Raw genomic sequence first — 24,294 nt, 5'->3', positions numbered from 1 at the left:
TTATGAAATAGATGATATGATGTGTGGAATTTGCTTCTAAACATACCAAATGCAGGGGTAAAGGATTAGTTAAGTAGGGGTATTAATGAAATTATATTCTTCTCAGTAACTATTGAGCCGGGTGGTGGGTACACAGCAACTCATTTTCCATTTGGTCTCTACTTTTGTGTACGCTCAAAATTTTCTGTAATTTTTAAGAATGTTCTTATGATTTAAAATATAAGAAGTGATATTTGGGGTAGAAAGATGAAAATCAAGTATTATGATCTGGGATAATACTACCATGTTAACTCTCAATTATCCACAGTAATAAGTATTTATGTGTATGAAAAGTACTGCAGTGTCTTCTCTGTGTGAAGTCAGGAATCAGGTCCTGGTATCCAGCTATGCTGTACAGAGGACAGAATCTTACAGGGGACCTGAGTTCTAACTCTGGTCTTATCCATAAATGGGGCCTTTGGAAGAGTCACTTTTCACTGAAGGTATTTCCTTCTCTCTAAAATGGGAAAATCAGACAGATGCCCTCGGAGGTCCCTTCCTTCCCTAATGACTTGAAATTCTCACTGGAGTGAGTTCCAAGGCATTAGAATCCTGTCTTCCTCTTTCAGCTCCTCATCTCCAGGGCCTGCGGTGGCACCTGGCACAAGGTAGAGGTCATGACATTTGTTCATTCAATGACTGTGTGAATTGCCTTTTTTTAAATATGCAAACCACTTTTCTCACAAGAACTTACATCTTTCTCAACAATGAAAGCAGATTCAGTTCATAAGCCAAATGAAGTCTGTATAGCTTACTGAAGTCACCTCAACGAGAGGCAGGAAAATGGGGTTGAGGGAGCGTTGGCAGCCTGCCTCATAAAACCCTGCTCACAGCCTTTCAGGATAAAGACCAGAACCTTCCAAGCCCAGCAGAGCCCTGCTAGTTCTAGGCATATCCTCCCTCCGGGCATATGCCCTCCTTTGCTCTTTTCAATGACCTTCTTTCAAAATCATCCTCTTCCACCTCAGAGCCTTTGCACATGGCATTCCCTCAGCCTGGAAGTGTTTTCTAATTTCTCTTCCTGGTTAATGACTGTTCCGCTTTTATATCTCAGGTCACATGTCATTTCTTTAGACAAGCCCTAGGTCTCAACTAGGTTGCCCTGCTTAAACACTCCCATAACACCCTTTACTTTCCCTTCAGAAAACACTTTCCAGAGTTTCCTGAATTTATCAAATGATCTTCTATGTCTTAAATATGATATAAATAAGAAGCGACTTCATTTTTCTCCCATCACTTTTTCTAGTCAAATCCTGTTGGATCTTCTTCCCTGCCCTTTCGTGACAACTCAGGCAAATTCCTTAGCTTTCTGGTCACTTTGAATGACATGAATAATCTCGTTGGTTAATTGTGACTCATTTTCAGACATTAAAAAGACAAATCTAAATCAACACCTCAATATCACATCCAATAGAAAGCTTGTCCTTTCCAAGTCTTCAGCTCAGAATATGTTATGCTTTTCACTCTTGCCCCATCTCCTACCTCTCCTTCTACTTTGGGCATGTCCAGAGTCAGATCAGAAGGGAGGAGAATTAGAAAAATGTGACCAAAGTATGTTTACTTAATAGGTACTTGTATGGTTCTTTTCTGACTGCCGATACCTGCTTGGTGCTCCAGGTATTCAAATATGGCTCTCTCTGTTTGAACATTTCCCATGGCCGTTAGAGGCTTTCTGAGGGACCTCCATGTTGTACAATTTCCTAATATGGGTGATAAACTCCTTGGGTGATACCCCACTTTGCCCCCATACCATCCTCAGCTTCTGCAGTCAGTGGTATGCTAGCTGGCTTCTTACTGGCTTCCTCATCCTAGAAGGACTCCCTCCTGGCTCAAGAGGTCCCAAATAAATGGCCCAATCCCAGTTGCCATCCTCAGTACCATCTTCCTCTTGGGAAATTCATACATCCTTGCCTCTCAAATAGCTGCTTCTACACTGCTCTCTCTTCTCCAGACAGCCTTCTGCCTTCAGAATTCTCTAATTTCTATGATCACATAAGACATCAAACTTTAGGGGTAGGTCAAGCTCCCCCACATTTCTCTGATCTCATGAGAACTGCAAGGCTTTCAGTTTCACAGTTCGGTTAATATCCAACTGGAGAACAAGATGGTTTCTTTCTTGCAGGCACCTCTAATACTATCCATAATCTCTTGGGGTCCTTGCCACTAGTCTGGGAGTTGGGGAAGGGGGTATTATTCCTCCATCTCCTCCCTCATAGGAAGGGAGAGGAGAGGTCCTTGGCACTCCCTTATCAGCTAATGACTCTCTACCTTGATGGCTCCCTTCAACTATTCATCCCGTTCGAATTTCTAGTTTTCTCTTATGTGGGTAAAAATGGACTATAGCTAGTATCAGATCCAGCTGGTTTTTGGCAAGTCTTAAATGGATGTATGAGAACTGATTGCCCATTATTCTCTGCCTTGAGTGCTCAACTGAAACTCCAAGATGATGGAAAGTCCCAATTAACATCTGCTAAACATAGTCTTATGCTTATTTGATGAATGTCTGTCTTCCCTACTAGACTTTTTCTCTCTAAGGGTAAGGGCTCCATGTTTGCTCCCCATTGAATACCAAGATCAAGCACTCAGTATCTGGCATATAGTAGGAGCTCAATAAGTATGTAATGAGGTGATTAACAAAAGAACAGAATAAAAGAGTGAGAAGACCAGATCAGATTTATATCACTGACACTCCCTGGCTTGGAAGGACTAACAGAGGAGGTATCATTTGAGCAAAAGTAGATAAGGTAACGATGCCCAATTTCTGACTGCCCATCAGAATTACCCATAGAGCTTTTGAAAAGTATCAGTATCTAGAACTAATCCACTGGTGTGCTGATACAGTAGATCTAGTTAAGAATCCACGAGTTAAAGTGCATAAGAGAGATCCAAATAATGTGCTAGGAGGATTCGAGTGAAGTGAAGGCTGTACCTGCTGAGAGTATCAGGGAGACTTTCTGGCGAAAGCAATGCATAAGGAGGACAAAAGCAAGCATATGAAGAAAAAGGCATGGGAAGGACATGGCCAACAGGGACTTGCAAGCAAGAGGAGATGATATAACCAAGGCACTGAGGCTAGAAAGACAAGGTTAGATTCCCGCCCAAACCCAGTGCTATGGGGAGGAAGAGGAGGAGTCAGGCGTGCAATCCACCCACCAGCAAGCTGTGTGGATGCAGGAACCTGGTCTTGTAAAGTTAGAAACACCCTATGGGGATACATGGTACAGTGGTTAGGTAGGCCAACTGTGGATCAGCCTGCCCAAATCCCTCATCTACAAAGGGAGGATGATAAAATTACTCACCTCAAGAGGTTATGGTGAGGATTAAAGGAGAAAATGATGTAATGTCTTAGCACATAAGCTAGAACCTTCTTTTTAAAATAATTCTAGTACCAAGAATTGGCTTATATATATTCCCAGTGCTGTGCTGATTTAGCTTAGACCAGCTAGCAAGGGCCAACTCCACACAACTTTGTATTCAGTGAATATCAGGTTGGTAGCTTGAAATTGGCCGTGATGGAAGTATTTACACCAAGGAAACTGACAAAGCTATCAATCTGTACCTGTTTCTTGAGAGCTGGTTCACCAGCACACTGTGAGATGTTCCGTGAACGTTGATTGGATTGATCTAGATTGAACTGAATTCAGTTGAAAAGTGAGTTAAGGTTACAGGAAAATAAGCACAAGCTGAGAGGAGAAAAAAATGTCTGCCTAGAAAAGACAGAATAAGACCTTGGCCTCGGCATGAGTGGCAGGTGTAAATGGAACCCGACTTTTTTACTTTAAGCCAATACTTCCTTCAGCATATTTTTCTACCCATCATTTTTTTTTTTTTTGCTACTGTCTCTAAAATAAGTGTGAAAATAACTGAGTGAAATAGGCAATAACAAGCTTTAGTAACATCTGAGGTCTGAATGCTCTAGGACACAATTTCAAAGGTTTTATTCTCTCTGTGAAGAAGAGTAAATCCAGGAAGATATAGATTATAATAAGTTAGCTAAGATGAAAAATAATGAAGAAAAAATCAAATATTGCAGAACAGAAAAATTACAGTTATAATTTAATAATATAAGAAACCTTGCCATCAAACACTAAAGGGAATTTAAGGAAGTTATGAATGACACAGAAAAAACAAATATGAACACCCATAAATTGTGTCAACACTTGGTCAAGTTAAGACAGAAAAATAAGAACACATCTACCTCTTTTGGAGGTCAAAAAATTTACCCATTTCTAAGCTCTTTGATGGAGATTGTACCAATCCAAAGAAGACTGAATGAGAAAATCCCTTTAAGAAGTCATCATTTACATGCACCCCAATATTCATAACAGCATTATTTACAATAGCCAAGAAATGGAAACAACCTAAGTGTCCACTGACAGATGAATAGATAAAGAAGATGTGGTATATATATATATATATATATATATATATATATATATATATATATATATATATATACAGTGGAATAGTACTCAGCCATAAAAAAGAATGAAATAATGCCATTTATAGCAACATGGATGGACCTACAGATTATCATACTAAGTGAAGTAAGTCAGAGAAAGATAAACATCATACAATATCACTTATATGTGGAATCTACAAAAAGATACAAATGAAGTTATTTACAAAACAGAAACAGGGCTTCCCTGGTGGCGCAGTGGTTGAGAATCTGCCTGCTAATGCAGGGGACACGGGTTCGAGCCCTGGTCTGGGAAGATCCCACATGCCACGGAGTAGCTGGGCCCGTGAGCCACAACTACTGAGCCTGCGCGTCTGGAGCCTGTGCTCCGCAACAAGAGAAGCCACGATAGTGAGAGGCCCACACACCGCGATGAAGAGTGGGCCCCGCTTGCCGCAACTGGAGGAAGCCCTTGCACGAACCGAAGACCCAACACAGCCAAAATAAATAAATAAATAAATAAAGTAGCTATTAAAAAAAAAAAAAAAAAAAAAAAAAGCAGAAACAGACTCACAGATATAGAAAATAAACTTATGGTTACCAAAAGGGAAAGGGAGGTGGGGGATAAATTAGAAGTTTGGGATTAGCAGATACACACTACTACACATAAAATAAACAATAAGGTCCTACTATATAGCACAGGGAACTATATTCAATATCTTGTAATAAACTATAATGGAAAAAAATCTGAAAAAAGAAAATATGTATATATATAACTGAATCAATTTGCTGTACACCAGAAACTAACATAACATTGTAAATCAACTGTACTTCAGTAAAAATAAAGTCATCCCTTGTATAAAAATAAATGAACATATCCACAGGCTGACATCCCAGAAATTAAGATTATAAGGACTGCTATTCTAGTCCAGCCTTTTAGAAGACCTCAGAGGGGAGTGTGGAGAGATTACCTTCAAATCAGATAGTTAGGGCCTTCTTACACAAGACAGTGGGTTGTTCTGTGGTGTTAGGCTAGGAGTGAACTAATGAAAGAATTCAGCCTCTATGACCTATGTGCCAGTTCAAGTTCAAATACAGTCATGCCATTTTTCTTTCTTCCAATTAGTTCTCAGGATCCCATTTTCTTTTATTAGCAGGTAGACTAGTCAAGATCTAAATCCTCCCCTCCATGAATGATCTAAGAATTCTAGGGGCATTCTTGGTTCAAATGGGGTCATGTCTACTTCTACCCCAGGCAGAAAGTGAAAAAACAAAAATTTTGTCCACTAGTCCTGTTGCTTTAGCTGCCACCAAATTGCCACACTCTGATTGTGCAGAAAATAGTAGATGCTTGTCCATTTGTAGGAGATGCTCTCACTAACCCTGGTACTACCACCTTACTAAGCTTTAATATAATGACCCTCTTAATTCACCATTGTGTGTTCAACCACTGTTCCCCAAAGGAGAGCTGCGATGACAGAATCACTGAAGACAGATGAACTTTCAGCTTCATCCACATACTCCACCAAAACCAGCCACCCCCAAATCCTTTAATGCTTTTGGCCCAGACTCCCAAGTACCTCCCGCTCAATTCCATTCTGTGGTCCACAGTATTCTTTCTTCACAGCAGGCTTTGGACCAAACCAACCCTGTCGTCCATGACTAATTTCTTTAAGTTTACATCATGGAAAGAAGGGGCTGGGTCATTGGTTCCTTCCTTTCCAGAAGGCCCTGGATGCTATAAGTAAATAGTCTCAACCCCTCTCCAGCCAAGGGTCCCTGAGAGGAAAACCTTCATCAAACCACTACCAAAAAAAAAAAAAAAAAAAAAAAAAAAAAACCACTACCAAGTGCTTCCCTTTATGCAAAGAGTCACCTGAGTAACCTCTCTCAATAACAAGTATCCCCTTCCAGGTGACTTGTATCTCTACTTGTATGTAAGGTATAGAGTGGCTGACATTATTTTTTAAGCTCCACATCACGAGGCACAAGATGAGAGAATATTAAGAACGGTGAGAAAACTTAGAAATAATCAAGGACAACCATTTTATTTTTTTATATCTTTATTGGAGTATAATTGCTTTACAATGTTGTGTTAGTTTCTGCTGTACAACAAAGTGAATCAGCTACATGTATACATACATTCCCATATCCCCTCCCTCTTGAGCCTCCCTCCCACCCTCCCTATCCCACCCCTCTAGGTCATCACAAAGCATCGAGCTGATCTCCCTGTGCTATGCAGCTGCTTCCCACTAGCCATCCATTTTACATTCGGTAGTGTATATATATCAGTGCTACTCTCTCACTTTGTCCTAGCTTCCCATTGCCCCCCATGTCCTCAAGTCTGTTCTCTACCTCTGCATCTTTATTCCTGCCCTGCCACTAGGTTCATCAGTACTGTTTTTTTAGATTCCATATATGTGTGTTAGCATACAGTATTTGTTTTTCTCTTTCTGGCTTACTTCACTCTCTATGACAGACTCTAGGTCCATCCATCTCTTTACAAACAACTCAATTTCATTCCTTTTTATAGCTGAGTAATATAAGGACAACCATTTTATTTTGAGGATGAGGAAACTCTCTCTGATTAAGATCCTACTCTACTTTAGCAAAAGCTGTGCCTCACTTCTATGCTCAAGGCATTATTTTTATGACTCTATGTTGGCACTCAGATTTTGGACAGCCAATAAATTCAAAAGACTATGTCCTCCAGATGGGAGGGTGGATAGCTAAGGCAAAATAAAGCCCATGAATCTTCTCGGTCAAATTTGTGATTCGTGCTCATTTCCCCAACTGGAAGTATTTCTTTCAATTTGCATTCTTAGTAGCTTGAGAAGAATGGTGGGGAAAGCAAGATAAAAACAAAATTTTTCGGTCACTCAGTTTCCATAAACGCCATTATGAATTACATACTGCTGTTGTAAGGATATACATGAAGTTCGTATCAAAAGGACAAAAAGAAATTGATAGCACTGAAGATGAGTCATCATAGGGTCTGGAGAAGCATTCTGCCTTTTGAGTTGTGATCCATTCTCTATACAAACAAAGACCTATTAGTCTTCAGAAAATATCCAATCATTTATCCATTCAGAGAACAAAGAAAACAGCAGTACAGTATTCATCACCCTCTTTCATTTTGCAGCACATAGGATGAGGGACCATTTTCCTGCCGTATTTACCCAGAATAGGGACATCTTTCCTTGTTATCTCACGAGACACAATCCCACTTCCAGAATCTGAAGATTCTACATTGAAAATGCTCAAAAAGGACATAACTTTTTTCTCTAAGTTAACAAATAATTTCCACTCAGTGAGTAATTTTTTTCCTGAAACATCCACTCAGTGGAAAACAAATGAAGAGGGGAAAAAATTAAGTAAACAAATCTGAAAACGAGGCCGCAACACACAGAGATGGAGGCGCCTCTACAGTTAACGGTCAAGAAAAGCAGGCACTTTCAGGTTTAACTCAAACAAAATCGAGGTTTTTAACTGGCCCTGATTGAGCCTCACCCAATGAATGACTTCCAGTGCCTCTGGCTCTTTGGGACTAACGGAGAGAATTATTTTTAGCACAACTATTTGGAAACCTCTGAGAACTTGGATCTGTTTTTCTGTCTGGTACCAAAGCAAGATTTTCTCTGAGCTCTCATGAAAGATCCTCAGTCTCTTGTGGATTTAGAATTCTGGAGCAACCCACCATCCCAGAGCAAGGTATGGTGTTTATTTTTTTTTAGAATTTTGACAGATGTGGATGCAGTGTCCTATTTCATTATGGTAGCTTTTGAGTTTATTAAACAGATGGCTCTGGAAGAAGAATCCATGAAACTGAAGACGTGGGTTCAAATCTCTGGTCTGACATTAGCTTTGTGATCATAAACAAGTTACCTGACTTCTCTGGACATCGGTTCCCTGTCCGACCTAACACAAAAGGGTCCTTGGGAAGATGATACAGGCTTAACGTTGCTCTGTAGATGACAAAATATTTGACAGATGTTAGAACAGATTACTGTTGTGCCATCATAGCCTTTTACATACAGCAGATGGAGCTTTATAAATTATGAACTGTTTATAAGAATAAATATTGATGAATATTTTCCTTCATTCAACCTTTGTTGAGCCTCTACTGTAGATCAGTCTTTGTCCTAAATGTTCGTGATAGAGTTTGCATTTTGGTGGAGAAAAAGCAATAGTTAGCCATAACACAATGTGGTTGTGTGGCTATGCTGGGTGGAGTAGAGACAGGAGAAGGAAGGGACTTCATGGCCAACAGAAGAAGCCGTTCTGAGGAGGAAAACCAGGGCCCCAAAGAGAGAGCTGAGGAAGAACAAACAGAAGGCACTGGGGTGTGAGCAGCTCAGGTCCGATCCCATCTTGTTCACGGTGCACTCCTAGTGCAGCCAGAGGAGGACAAACCCTGCTGTTGTGAAATCCCTTCCCCTGCAGGCCAAGGATATATCTCGTTTTGGCCTCCATGGTTACCTACCCTCCTTCTAATGATTTCCAGGCAAAACACATTTTCAACTTGAATTAGTAATCGAGCCCTTTGCCATGAAGTAATGTTACAGTTTCCCTCACATGATGTCAGGGAAAACCCAAGTGTTTAGAGACAAAAGAGCTCAGTTCAAATCCTGCCTGGGCCATCTTTTGGGCTGTGTGGACTTGAACCCTCAGACTCTCCATTTTATTATTTGTAAAGTGAAGATAATAGCACCAACTTCATAAAAGTGGTGTGGGGATTGAGTAAATGGAGTCTTTAAAGCACAGTAATAAGAATACTAGTAGGTTCCATACATCCTAATTAATCTTTTTTTTTTACTTAGTTTTTTTGTGGTAAAATATACACAACATAAAATTTGCCAGAGTACACAGTTCTATGGCTTTAGGTACATTCACAACGCTGTACAACCATCACCACCATCCATCTCCAGAACTTTTCATCTTCCCCAACTGAAACTCTGTCTTCATTAAACACTCACTCATCATTTCCCCCTCCCTCCAGCCCTTGGCAATCACCATTCTATTTTCTTTCTTTACAATTTTGATTATTCTAGACACATCATATAAGTAGAATCATACAATATTTGTCCTTTTGTGGCTGGCTTATTTCACTTGGCATTAAAGTCATCAAGATTCACCCATGTTGTAATATGTGTCAAAAATTTCTTCCTTTAAAAGCTGAATAATATTCCATTGTATGTGTGTGCCACATTTTGTTTAACCATTCATCTGTTAATGGACACTTGAGTTGCTTCCACCTTTTGGCTATTGTGAATAATGCTGCTGTGAATATGGGTATACAAACATATTTGAGCCCCTGCTTTCATTTCTTTTGGGTATACCCAGAAATGGAATTGCTGGATTATATGATAATTCTATATTGAATTTTTTGAGTAATCACCATACTGTTTTGTACAGCAGCTGGACAATTTTACATGTCTATCAACTACATTTAAAATTTTTTTCCAGCTTTATTGTGATATAATTAACATATAACATTGTGTAAGTTTAGGGTATATGACATGAAGATTTGGTACACATATGTATTGCAAAATGATTAACACAATAAGATTAGTTGACACATCCATCACCTCAGGTAATTATTATTTTTTTGTGTGTAGTGAGAACATTTAAGATCAACTCTCTCAGCAACTTTCAAGTGTATGATACAGTATTGTTAATTATAGACACCACATTATACATTAGAGCCTCAAAACGTATTCATCTCATAGCTGGAAGATCCTTTGTTTGTACCCTTTGGCCAACAACTCCTTGTTTCCTCCACACTCCAGCCCCCGCTAATCACAATTCTACTTTGATTCTATGAGTTAAGCTTTTTAGATTTCACATATAAGCAAGATAATTTGTCTTTCTCTGCCTGGTTTATTTCACTTAGCATAATGCCTTCAAGGTTCATCCATGTTGTCACAAATGACAGAATTTCCTTCTTTTTTTGTGGCTGAATAATATTCCATTGTATATTTTATATATACACACACACACACACACATATATATATATATATATATATCACATTTTCTTTATCCATTCATCTGTTGATGGAAATTTAGGTTTCTCCCACATCTTGGCTATTGTGAATAATACTGCTATGAACATTGGGCTGCATGTACCTTTTCGAATTAGAGTTTTCATGGGAATACAGATATCTCTTCAAGGTAATGATTTTCATTTCCTTCAGATAGATACTACTCAAAAGTGATATTGCTGGATCATATGGTAGTTCTATTTTTAATTTCTTGAGGAATCTCCATATTGTTTTCCCTAGTGGCCGTACCAGTTTATATTCTCACCAACAGTGTACAGTATTCCTTTTCTCCATGTTCCCACCAACACTTATTGTCTCTGGTCTTTTTATGATGGCCATTCTAACAGGTGTGAGGTGATAGCTTATTGGGGTTTTGATTTTCAAATTCCTGATAATAAGTGATGTTGAGCATCTTTTCATGTACCTGCTGTCCATTCATATGTCCTCTTTGGAAAAATGTCTATTCAGATTCTTTACCCATTTTTAATTGGATTATTTGGTTTTTAGTATTGTTATATGAGTTCTTTATGTATTTTGGATATTAACCTCTTCTCAGATACATGAGTGGCAAATTTTCTCCCCCATAGGTTGCCTATTCATTTTGTTGATCATTTCTTTTGCTATGCAGCTTTTTAGTTTGATGTAGTCCCACTTGTTTATTTTTGCTTTTGTTGCTTAAGCTTTTGGTGTCATATTCAAAAAACTGTTGCCAAGACTAGTGTCAAGTGCTTTTTACCTGGGTGTTCTTCCAGAGGTTTCATGATTTTAAGCCTTACATTTAAGTCCTTAACCCATTTTGAGTTATATTTTTGAGTGGTGTGAGATAGGGTTCCAATTTCTTATTTATTTATTTTTTTGCATGTGAATATCTAGTTTTTTCCAACACCATTTATTTATTGAAGAGACTATATTTTGTCTGGTGAGTATTCTTGGCTCCCTTGTCAAGTATTAGTTGACCATGTATGCATGGGCTTATTTTATTTTATAATAAAGAAAAAACATGTTATTTACTGAAAGCTCTCAAACTGTGGACACATTTTCTAGAAGGTGAATCTTTGCACTGATTTATTCAGTATTTCTCCAAGTGTTTTCCATAGCTAGTTTAGCAAAAATAAAGGGTTTTATGACTTTAAAATTTTACAAAACACTATATACTACATTCCTGCCTTACAGGTTCAAAATATACATTAACATGAAGGCTTCGAAATCTATAGTACCACAAAGTATTATAATTGTTAAAATAGGGATTTAAAAAAATTAAAGATCTGTTACTTTGTAATCCTTACAGAAAAATAGTATAGAGAGTCATTTACAGCTAACATCCAAGACAGATCTGTTCAAATTAACAATATTTCCAGAGCTTTGATTTTCTAACTCCAAAGGACCACACTAGTGGAAAAAAATAATACATTTTAGCACATATTCTACATAAATTTACATAATTCAATGCAATCTTTCAAAGTATTTTGTATGAGGAGTGACTGCTAATATGTATGTTTCTTTTTGTAGTTTTAAAAATGTTCTAAAATTAGATTATGGTGTACATTGAATTGTATACCTTAAATTGGTCAGTTTTATGGTGTGTAAATTAAATCTCAAAAAGCTGTTTAAAAGTATTGTAATGTGTATAGAGCCATGACTCACATAGTTCATTCCCAGCCAGAATAACCAAATTCATCGCAAACCAGTGGGGCAGTGGTTGAAGGATGGATTTTTTAATATAAGGTGTTGAAAATATAAAGTTGGATCCCTACCTCACACTTTTTAATCAGAAAAACTCCAGTGGCTCAAATTTTAAAGGTGAAAAAATGAAAATAAAATTGAAAGAAAAGTGGGAGAATTCTTTTTATTATCTTGAAGTGGGGAAGGTTTTCTAAACACAAGAAATTGAACCCTCAAAAATGTCTTCAAGATAAAAAGATTTTTTAAAATACATGAATGAAGTGAAAAAACAAACTGGGAAAAGCTATTTGCTGCTCATGTCATAAACCACATGCAAAGAATATACATATAAATATCTATCGCACTATTGTTTGTAATAGCACAAGAATAAAAATGTCCCAAGTATCCATCAATAGGTGACTCGTTAAATATAATAGATTCTTACGATGGATATTCCATTGCGACTAAAAAAAGAATGAGGCAGCTTTATCTGTATACTGATATCTCCAAGCTAAGTGGAAAAGAAAGGTGCAGGAATTTGCATACAGTATGCCTACAGGCGGAGGGACTCACAAGAAACTAGCAACAGTTATTGCCTCTAGAGAGAGAACCTACATGTCTGGGAGACTGAGAGGAAAGAGAAGAGATTTCCTTTTCATTGCACATCTTTTTTTAATTTTATGAACGTGCATGTTTTATCTATACAAAAATAAATATTTTAAATACTTTATACTATACAAAATTAAAACAACTTAAATCCTTTATCTGTATTTCTCAAACAGATACTGCAAAAGGGACCCATAGACCCCAGGAATATTTCTTTAAATTCTCTCTTTCCTCTTTCTTTTGTAATATTCTCATATTCCATAATTTCTATCTAGTCTTTTTCCCACAAAAATCACACCTTCCCCACCCCCAAAATCTCCTTTGCCCTCAGCCTGAGTTTTTTGTGCTAAGCACTATTCTAGGTGGTTGGAGACATCAATGGCTAAGACAAAGATCCCTGCCCTCATGAAGCTTACATTCTATCAGACAGAGATATTTACAAATTTAAAAGCATAATAAAATTAAGAATAATCTAGTAAATTAGAGGATGATGAGTACAATGGAGAATAGAAAAAAATAGAACAGAAAGAGGGCACGTCATGGGTAGGAGAAGGTCATTTGCAATGTTAGATGAGGAGGTGAAGGTTGGCTTTAATGAAATGGTAGCATTTGAACAAAGGCAGAAGCAGATGCGGGAGGGAGACATGTAGGCATCTTGGAGAAAAGAGTTCCAGACAGAGGGAAGAGACAGTGTGAAGGCCCTAAGGCAGAGCGTATCTGGCATCTTCGAGAAACATCAAGGAATCCAGTGTGACAGATGATGAGGAAGTGGGAAGAGAGTAGAAGAAGATGAAGTCAGGGAGGTAAGAAAGATGGGCAACAAATCAAGTAGGGCCTTGTAGACCATGTACCACGAGGCTTTTGACTTTTAAATGAAATGAAGAACCATTACAAGATAATGCCACTGTAGTTTTCCATTGTAACCCACACCCCTTTGTCATCCTGACGATTTGAGTCCCAAGCCTCGAACCAAGCCACTCACCATCATGTCATCATCATGGGTCAGGTGCCACAACACCTCGCTCCTCAATTCTGATGAGGATTATTAATGGATAACCATTCTGAGTGCCTTTCAAAGTATTCTAACTGAGAATGCTTTCAGCATTTAAACTACTGTGCAGACAATATTCTAGTGCATTTGTCAAAGAATTGCAAACCATTTGTTCAATGAGTATCTTTGTTTCAGTTGTTTTAATTTATTCTTCCTTTGAGTACCTTTACCTGGCTCTTGGAAATATTAACATCCTTTCTTCCAAGCACATCTTTAAAACTTTTGCATCCTCTATCCATCATAACATCAACTCTGACCACACGCTCCTTCATAGACTGATCCCCAACTATTGGCATGTATGTTTTCAGCATCTCCACCAGTGTCTGAGATGCCACTGCCCAAAGCACCTTCTCACCAGATCGTTTCAAGTCCCTCTTAGGACCAGCTCCTGGCTTCAGCTACAGCATCGCATTCCATGTCTGGTTAAAAGCCTCCTTATAAGTATCTGTTCTCCTCTTTTAAATCCCTTCCCAAAGCTTCCTCTAATCAGTTTTTTGCAAGGTGGAAGATCTAGCAATTTAATCATCCTGTCTTGTTTTAACTGACAAGGGTTTGAATAAAAGATTCTTTCCATTTTCTTTCATCTGAGGCACCTTTGGAAGGGCTGGTATGTTTATCAGATCTGCTGGGCTTTTCAGAACGTGCCTTAATCCCAGGTGAGTAATAAGATAAATAATTTTGAGTTTGTGTTCTATAAGGAGACAGGGCATAGAAAAATGTTCTCTTTGATTTTTTTTTGGTGAGGGGTAAGGACACTGGTAACATGGAGATTTGGTCAAGGGTACAGAGCCTATATTTGGATAAGTTGCTTCAGTTTTTCACTAATAAGATTTCTAGGAATCAGACTTATTTTGAACCACATGTGCACACTATGTTTTTCTCAGTTTGTCATTCCTATGCTCTGGCAAATTTCTGGATCTAATTCCAAGATGTTGCAATTTCCTCATGGGTGCTATAAAAGTGGTACAGTGTGCTGATTAATTTTCTGATGTGGCTGTCAAAAAAAAAGAAACTCTATCTAACTGCTTTTCCCACATGTTATGATTATTTCCTTTTGACAAGTATACACCAGGCATATACATCAAGCACTGTACAGATTTCTTTTTTTTATTTTATTGATGTATAGTTGATTTACAATGTTGTGTTAATGTCTTCTGTACAGCAAAGTGACATATATATACATTCTTTTTCACATTATTTTCCATAATGGTTTGTCAAAAGACATTGAGTATAGTTCCCTGTGCTATACAGTAGGACCTTGTTATTTATCCATCCTATATATAATAGTTTGCCTCTGTTAATCCCAAACTCCCAATCCTTCCCTGCCCTACACCCTCTCCCTTGGCAGTCACAAGTCTGTCCTCTATATCTGTGAGTCTGTTTTCGTTCCTTAGATATGTTGATTTGTATCATATTTTAGATCCCACATATAAGTGATATCATATGGTATTTGATATGGTATCATATCTTTCTCTTTCTGACTTACTTTGCATAGTATGATAATCTCTAGGTCCATCCATGTTGCTGCAAATGGCATTATTTCACTCTTTTTTATGGCTAATATTCCACTGTGTTTGTGTGTGTGTGTGTGTGTATGCATATATATATACCACATATTCTTTATCCATTCATCTGTCGATAGACTTTCAGGTTGTTTCCACAGATTTCTTATTAAAGTATAGGTCCAACTGTGCAAAAACTGCTCATTTATACCATCCCAGAATCACATGTATACTCCCACCCAAGATGCTGATAGCTGTAAGACATTAGCCTAGAAAATCAAGGGTCCCAAGCCTACACTATGCACCCCTCAGCCTATATGCCAAATGTGATGCTAATAAATGATCCATCATCCTCAGTGGCCAGGCTTTGTGGAGGGAAAAACCAAATCCCATTAGATCAGAGCTGAAGAGATCTGTTGCCTGCTTCACTCGGACCATGTGGCAACATGCGTGATTTAATTTCACTCACCACTTTAATTGAGCCCCAGTGCTAACAGCTTAATGGGACAGTACGGCATTATATCCTGCAGATTTTAAATTAAAGTTTGAGACACCTCCACTCAGGACATGCACAGTACTCCAATTAACACTAATTGACATTACACATGATTATCAAATGAAAAACATGATTTTCCTGAAAATGTCACTTCCTTTTTCTTGCTTTAAAAAGCCTATAAATTCTCAGAAAATGACTGTGGAAGCATGCAAAGATTAGATATAAAGGTGTCTATCTAGCATGGTGTTTATACTAGCAGAAAACTGGAAGCAAACGTCTATAATGGGGAATGTTGTACATAAAGGACAGTAGAAGCAAATGCAACAATTTTTTTAATGTTATGAATAATTTTTGACATGGGAAGATGCTCACGACATATTGTTAAGTGAAAAAAAGTTAAAGACTTGCAGGAATGTCATAACATCACTTTTCTTCATAGCATAGAAAGAAAACACCAGAAGGATGTATACGTCAAAATGTAAAGAGTAATTATCTGTGAGTGGTGAGAATAACTTTAATGTTTATCTTATTCATTTGCATCTCTAATTTTCTTTTTAAAAATGTGTACTTTTGCAAAAACAAAATATTGTTTTTCAAAGTCCACCATTGATTCCTGCAGAAAAGAAAATGCAACAAAGTGATTTATTCTGGAATTTTTAAAATCTTCACCAACTTCATCTCCACCAGCCCTTGTGTGGGGCACTGAGAACTCTCTATCAATAAAGTGCTAATAATTTTCAATGGTATTATGAGGGCAAACAGGGTATTTAGACACACATGGAGAGGTGAGCCCTGGGGTGAATTGTTGCAAATGTCCATTCTCATGTTCAGTTATGCCAAAATCCCCACCTAAGAGGGTGCATTTATGTCCATGTGTTTCTCTTCCAGAGCCAAAGATGTTTGTCTTGCTCTATGTTACAAGTTTTGCCATTTGTGCGAGTGGACAACCTCGGGGTAATCAGTTCAAAGGAGACAGCTACTCCCCAAGATATATCTGTAGCATTCCTGGCTTACCTGGACCTCCAGGCCCCCCTGGAGCAAATGGCTCCCCTGGGCCCCATGGTCGGATCGGCCTTCCAGGACGAGATGGTAGAGACGGCAGGAAAGGAGAGAAAGGTGAAAAGGGGGCTGCAGGTAATGAATGAAGTTCCATAAAAAACCCCTCTGTCACCCCCACCTGAAAATCACTCCCTTGTTTTGTTGTTTTTTCTAATGAGAATTGCCCTTTAAGTCCCTTCTCAACTTCACCTTCATTAATCGTAACAATTTACTGAGTCCTCACTATGCTTCAGATACTGCTTTAAACCCTCTACCTGCATTCTCACTGCATCGTAATGACACCTCTTTCAAGGGGACGTGATCACGTTTTATACATGAGAACACAGAGCGGTAGCATGATTAAATGAATTACTGAAGATGGAAGTGCATGTCTAGTGACTGGCAGAGCTGGAGTCATCTGGAACATCTGATGTCCGTGACCTCTGGGCTGGTACAGCCAGCGGGCAGTGGCTGCATGCGAGAGAGCATGGATGGATAGACGGACAGATGGACGGGGAGGAGACGGAGAGATGAAGGAGAGGCAGGAACTAGGAGCCAAAAGCACAGGGGCCATCTTGCTCTGCACTCATATCCTTAACAAAGACACAAAAGGCTTACTTGTCACAAAGGAAATGACAATAATACTGTATAGCCTACCTTTCCTAGTTCAACACTCTCCCACCTGTCCTGTAGCAGCTGAAATATAGACGTCTTATTGCTCTTTACAGCAACACAATTGTGTCCTACTCTTTCAGTAATTTTCACTTTTTCCCCACAAATAAGTTGGCCCATGAAGCTTGCCAGATTCTGCAATCCTTCAAAGTAAACCGAATTGAAATTCTAGTAAGGTTGTGTTAACCCTAAAAGAGGAAGATTTGGATGGAATCAATCTTTGAAAACAAGTTTCTGAGTGTAAAATGTGGAACAAAAGACAGGAAGAAAAAATCAGTAGATCTAAGAAATACATCTCTATCTAGTCATTGCACGTGATTTACTGGTGTTATATGAAACAATATCATAATATATATTCAGAAGGTTAGATACCAATTCATTGCTGAATTTATCATGCAGAAAATATTTGGCAAATAAGCAGCTACTGAATCTATGACCCTTAATCAACACTAGATAAAGTATCTTTAGGTAACTTTTCAACATCAGATAAAGAACTTTTCATTCGGAGCTTACGTCTTTCAAAGGCTCTATTTGGTAGCACATATGAACTCTCTTACTGCTGTATCATGATCATGAATACGTTTGAAATCCTATAATAACACCAGGATCATTGTTAGATATTACTGGTCCTTTTAGTTTATTGTGTCTAGAAGCAATAATGTAGGAGTCACAGAAACATTCACTGGAGTCAGAAAGACATGACACTTCAATTACTAACTTAGCATCCTTGAGGAAAAAAACCTCTTTGAGCCTCGGTTTCCTCATTTGTAAGCTGGGGGTAGTAAGTGTCATTGTGAAGATTAAGGAAGATAATACATGTAAAGTACTCAATAGAATAAGTGCCACGTAGTAAGCATTCCATAAATGTTTGCTGTTATTATTTATTACATTGTGATCTGCAAATATTTGTCTTAGCTAAGTTTGTGAATATCCAAAGCCATATAATAAACTAGAAATGAGCTATCCATTTCATGAGGTAGTTCTAGTGTTATTTAAAGATATGTATATGCATATGTATTCAGAGCAAACTGAATGTTCGTAATTGCTATAATTTTAACCATATATGAGATCAGCTATCCCCCATATTCATCAATCCATTCATTCATCCATCCATTCATGCATTTTTCATTCAACAAATTTTTTTGTGCACCTCTTGCTCTCCAGTATTGTTCTAAACCAGTGTTTCTCAACCTCCACACTGATGATATTTGGGTCCAAATAATTATTAACTGTGGGATGGCTATCTGGTGCATTGAATGACATTTAGCAGGATCCCATTTGATGTCAGTGACATCCCCCACCAATTGTGACAATGAAAATGTCTTATGGCATTGCCAACTTTCCCTTGGTGGGCAGTGTTTAATTGCCCCCAGTTGAGAACACTGATCTAGGGAATGCAAACATGAACAAGACATTGTCCCTGCCTTGATAAGCAAACATTTGGGTGGGAGAGGCCAATGTGGAAACACATGATTACAATATGTCACTATCATCATCATCAACATCACCATCATCACCATTAATTAAGAACTTACTAGGTGTCAGCAATTTTACATTTAGTACTTAATTTCAGCCATAACCTTGTTAGCTAAAATTACAATCAATAATAATAATGTTACAAATGACAAAATTGAGATTCAAAAGTAAAAAAGACTTTCCCAACCTTAGTTATTTAAATCCAATATATATTGATACATATACACAAGTAAGGATATACGACAGCTAAGAAAGGTAAGAATGCCTTTGTGGTCAATGAAGAGAAGCACACCTCACTTACAAACAATAAGAACAGAGTCTTGTGGCTTTGAGAATTAGCTTTTAATGTGGCTGGAACTGGACACAACTTGGCTGGAAGCTTCTGCTTCCTGTTTCCCCTTTAATACCATATATGTCTTCTCATTCATCCCCACCACATCCACCTCAACCCGCTGGCAAGGTCAAGTATATGTCTTCTCCAACTTCCCTACTCTAAATTACAAATACAGAGTTTATTATACTGAATTATCAATTTTCTGTAAAAATATCTGTCTCCCTCACTGGTCTATAGCAATTATTGTGGTAGCATATTTTTAAAATCTAATTTAATGTGAATGTACATCCATATAAATATCTTCAGATAACACTAAAACCACCTCATGAACAGATTATTCTATTTCATTATATGACTTCAGATATTCATGAACTTAGCTATGGCCCATATTTGCAGACCACAACATATGTCATAACAGCTAACTTGAGGGTAGGACAGGTGTCATTCATGTCAATGGCATTCAGCCCTTGGAACAGTGCCTGGCATGTAGTGGATGACCAATCAGTATTAGATGGTTTAGATAAATGTATGCATGCACACATACATATATGATGGATGGATGGATGGAAAAAAGAAATGGCACTGAAGAAAAAAATCCTTGTAAGCTTGTTTTGTGGAGAACTAAGAAGAAATTCTTTCTCTCTAAGCTTCAGTATCTAAGCATAGACTAACACTCCATAATTCTCCTCTCTACCCAGCCTATGTCTGACTGAATAGGGAGGGGGAATGATTTATCCCTTCATTCCATTCTTCATTAATTGGCTTTTATCACAAGGGTAAATCATTCACGCAAACAGAAAGAATTACTGTAAATTATTACCACTAGTCCCTGATTATCTAACTCCCAGCAGTTCAAAATATTAAATAGCTACAGAGATCCAAGTGCTGAGATTATAAAGATCTTTTCACGGCTAGCATTGTAAAATTGCATCTTAGTATTTACGGTTTGGTCTCAAAGAATTTTCAAGAGGATGAAACCTCAAGCAATCTAGTCCAACACCTTCATTTCAAGGACTGGGAAACTAAAGTCAGAGAGGTAAAGCCCCTTCTTCACAGTCACCTAACTAATCCATGGCTGAATTAGGGCTTGCCAAGTCTGCTGAGTCACTGTTTACTACTTTCCCAACGGCTTTAGAGTGAACTTAGATCCAATTTCTTCATAGTACAAATGAGGCATTTGAAACTAAGACAATAAGTGACTTCCCCAAAGTTATAGAGGCAAAGAAATTTCAGTACATAATGAAATTTAATGGCAGAAATTGTTACTGATGCCAAAATTTTTTTTATTGATGCATCAGTCACTGATGAAGACAGCAAAAGTTAGCTCCTATTGAAAATAAAATAACAATGTATAAGTTGTAGTCTTTGATTCGAAAGTTAATTTAACAGTAAAATAGTATTCATATTTCATTTCTACCAAAAAGAAACAAACATTGAAAGATTAGACTATTATGGCCTTATTTCCAGAAATGAATACCAGTTTGTTCTGGCTGGGGCTAGTGGAATTTCGACTTAATAACAAAAGTCATCTAGAGCTGGAGGATGTTCCTATGACCCGTAACAACGCTGATCCTAGTCACCAAAAAAGGGTTACATTCATTATTAGCATTTTCTATGCATCATAAATTATTACACAACCTCTTTCTAAAATTACTGAAACAAAATACTTGATGTTTTAAGGGTAAAGCTTTAATTCTCCTGAAACTTGTATTATCCAGAACACTTCATTGCTAAATTTGCCAAATAACTGAAAAATGATCAAACTCATACATTGATGTATGTGTAATATTCAAATAAATGATATCAAAGCACTATCAAATAAAAGTTTTAGCTTAATAAAAGTTCCTGAGAACAAATACATAGTTAAGAGTAAAAGTACACAATATAACAACAATATGCTTTCCCTGACTACAAAAGTGCATTACAAATTACCAATCATTTGGATACTTTTCAAGAAAATATTTATGGAATGGATTTGGCCATAAAATTGAATGACATTTTTTATACTTTTAAGTCACTGTTATTACATATAAGGTTTAAAAATTCAATAGATTTTGCTTATCACTTTCAACCCATGATCACAATTTCTCTACATTTAGCCTATGGTTGACCTGTAGATATAAATATCTGAACAAACAGAAAATATTCCAGTATGATGATTTTGAATTTGTTGAAATCCTTTCACAGCCCTTATGTATTTTCTACAAATATGGAGACCCAGAGAAAGTAAAGGACTTGCCTAAAATAATACAACCATTTAGCTGCAGAGCCAAAAAGAATTAAAGGTTTTTTATTTTAGCCCCAAAAGTAAGAAGCATTTTGATGAAGGAGAAACATCGTTAGGCTAAGACTTGGATTCCAGTCCTAGTCTTGCTACTGAAGCAAGTTTCTTCATCCCTCTGGGATTCAGTTTTCTCCTCCAAAAAAGAACTCCTGCACAGTGGTGGCAGTCACTGTTGTTTGGTTATCGTGACATATTGAAAAGCCCTTACTGTGGTGCACTTTACAAATGACACTCTGGCCACTGCCCCAGATGTTCGGATGCCAGAGTCAGGCAGGCATGAGTTCAGATCACAGCTCCATCACTCCCTAGCTCTGTTTCCTTGAGCAAACTAATTTCTCCATGGCTCAGTTTTCTCATCTACAGTGGAAATAATAATAATTCTTAGTTCATAAAGTTGTTGCAGGACTTAAAGAAGATAATGCATGCACCTAAAGCATTGACCCTGATACATTGTAAATGTTCAATAAATATGAGCTAATCTCACTTTGATTAACTTTTTATTGGATTGGCCAAAAAGTTCGTTCGGGCTTTTTCCAAACCCAAACAAAACTTTTTCGCCAACCCAATATTAATAATCCTGATAGAAGTAGAATGGTGCATAAGACTAAGTAGCCTCTAAGGATTCATCTTGTTCTGTCTGCCCCCATGACCTCACTCTGGGGAATAATATCATGCTCCTTGAATTCCTCCTATAGAGATAAGTATCTATATGTGTCTAATTTAGCAGCAGGTAATCTGTCATCAAAATGATGGTTACTTATTTTAAATTAATCAGGTTTTAAATGATTTCTTACATATTCAGGAAAATTTTCTTGACATTTTGATGAAATTTTTCTATTTCCATTTTAGTGCATTAGTGATTTATTTAAATATTAATTATGTAGTAGTATACTGTTGAAAGTTGACTGAGAAAAAATATTTAGGGTATGTGGGCATGTTGTTTGTGACTCTATATTTACAGAAACTGTTAATTAAACTATAAACTCTTTTTGAAGGTTTGAGAGGTAAGACTGGACCACTGGGCCTTGCTGGAGAGAAAGGGGACCAAGGAGAGACTGGGAAGAAAGGACCCATGGGACCTGAGGGAGAGAAAGGAGAAGTAGGTCCTGTTGGGCCTCCTGGACCAAAGGGAGACAGAGGAGAGCAAGGGGACCCAGGGCTGCCTGGTGTTTGTAGATGTGGAAGCATCGTGCTCAAATCTGCCTTTTCTGTTGGCATCACAACCAGCTACCCAGAAGAAAGGTTACCAATTATATTTAACAAGGTCCTCTTCAATGAGGGAGAGCACTACAACCCTGCAACAGGGAAGTTCATCTGTGCTTTCCCAGGGATCTATTACTTTTCTTATGATATCACATTGGCAAATAAGCATCTGGCAATTGGGCTGGTACACAATGGGCAGTACCGGATAAAGACCTTTGACGCCAACACAGGAAACCATGACGTGGCTTCAGGGTCCACAGTCATCTATCTGCAGCCAGAAGATGAAGTCTGGCTGGAGATCTTCTTCACTGACCAGAATGGCCTCTTCTCAGACCCAGGTTGGGCAGACAGCTTGTTCTCTGGATTTCTCCTATATGTTGACACAGATTATCTAGATTCCATATCAGAAGATGACGAGTTCTGATGAGGACTGCTGGTCTGAATGTCCCAAGATCCTTGTGACAGACACATTGATTTAATCTGGGGCCCTGGAAGGTGGGACAAGCAGAAATGAGATACAAAAAGACACCCACTCAGATTCCAGAGAATTTACAGACAGTTCTAGCAGAATTTATTAAAACAGGTTGAACCACCAAACCATTGAAACCACACCAAATTGAATTCTATAAAACAATAACCCCAGATATGTTTTCTCAAAAACGATGTTCATAAATATTTAAACAAATTAAAGACAATGTTACAAATTTTCTATTAAATTCCCTGAGTGCTAAAACCAGCTGGCAATGATATTATATCATTAAATCTTCATAAAATTACATTTTTGCCTATTACTTAAGAGAGTCATAACATCCCAAAGTCCTTGACAATTCTCAAAAAGTAAAAACCCAAAGGTAAGAGAAGCCAAGTAATTTCAAGCAAGCTAAAGAGAAGTGATTATTTTACTGTATTATTCATTCCTTCATGCTTGTATATATTCACTCAACAACTCTTTAATGAGCCCATATGAGCCAGACACTCTGATGCTGGGTCAGATTTAATAATTTAAAACAATATCTGTACCTTCATACAGGCTAATGTGTGATGAACACACTCTCACAGTTCAGTGTGATGAGCACCATGGCAAATAAATTGACTGGATGCTGGAGGCATCTGTTCCTGGGGGTGGGGGACAGAGAAGATTTTACACATGGAAGGACATTATGTGTGCTAAGTGTATATTATTAAGTAGGTGGGAGGTATGCAAATAAAACAGGGAATTCAGAAGCTGCATTCTCCCCATCTCATCCTCAAACACCATTGGTATTTGCAATCAGGAATGGGTGAAAAATCTAGAGATACCCTGGGAGGGGTAATGGAAATGAAGAGAAACAAGTTACAGAGACCAGTCAGTAGATCATTCTCCTAAATTCTTTACTGTGATGGTTTCCCAGGACATATATTTGTCCTCTTAGCTTTCTCACAGATAAAGACACTACTTTACATTATAGTAAGACATTATTTCTCATGGATTTCCCAAGTATTAAATTCA

The 24,294-nt window shown here is 37.8% G+C and overlaps 1 protein-coding gene across 8 annotated transcripts in view; it reads left to right on the top strand.

Annotated features, from left to right (window-relative positions):
• Positions 1-23,581, top strand: part of C1QTNF7 (C1q and TNF related 7) — a 129,821-nt gene extending 106,240 nt beyond the window's left edge. For 4 of the 8 annotated variants that reach the window (XM_036851946.1, XM_036851938.1, XM_036851940.1 and 1 more), the window contains exons 2-3: positions 16,687-16,932; positions 22,598-23,581. In XM_036851946.1, the coding sequence (XP_036707841.1) occupies positions 16,695-16,932; positions 22,598-23,229 (870 nt within the window). In that variant the 5' untranslated portion in view covers positions 16,687-16,694 and the 3' untranslated portion in view covers positions 23,230-23,581. Of the gene's footprint in view, positions 1-8,076; positions 8,150-14,389; positions 14,457-16,686; positions 16,933-22,597 lie in introns of those variants that run through there. The other 4 variants (XM_036851941.1, XM_036851939.1, XM_036851942.1 and 1 more) reach the window with 2 other exon arrangements.
• Positions 23,582-24,294: the final 713 nt, after the last annotated feature.

This window comes from Balaenoptera musculus, chromosome 5 (genome assembly GCF_009873245.2).
Source record: "Balaenoptera musculus isolate JJ_BM4_2016_0621 chromosome 5, mBalMus1.pri.v3, whole genome shotgun sequence".
Classification (NCBI taxonomy): domain Eukaryota; kingdom Metazoa; phylum Chordata; class Mammalia; order Artiodactyla; family Balaenopteridae; genus Balaenoptera; species Balaenoptera musculus.
The sequence above is the reverse complement of the archived record's forward strand: the minus strand, read 5'-3'. Positions and strand labels throughout refer to the sequence as shown.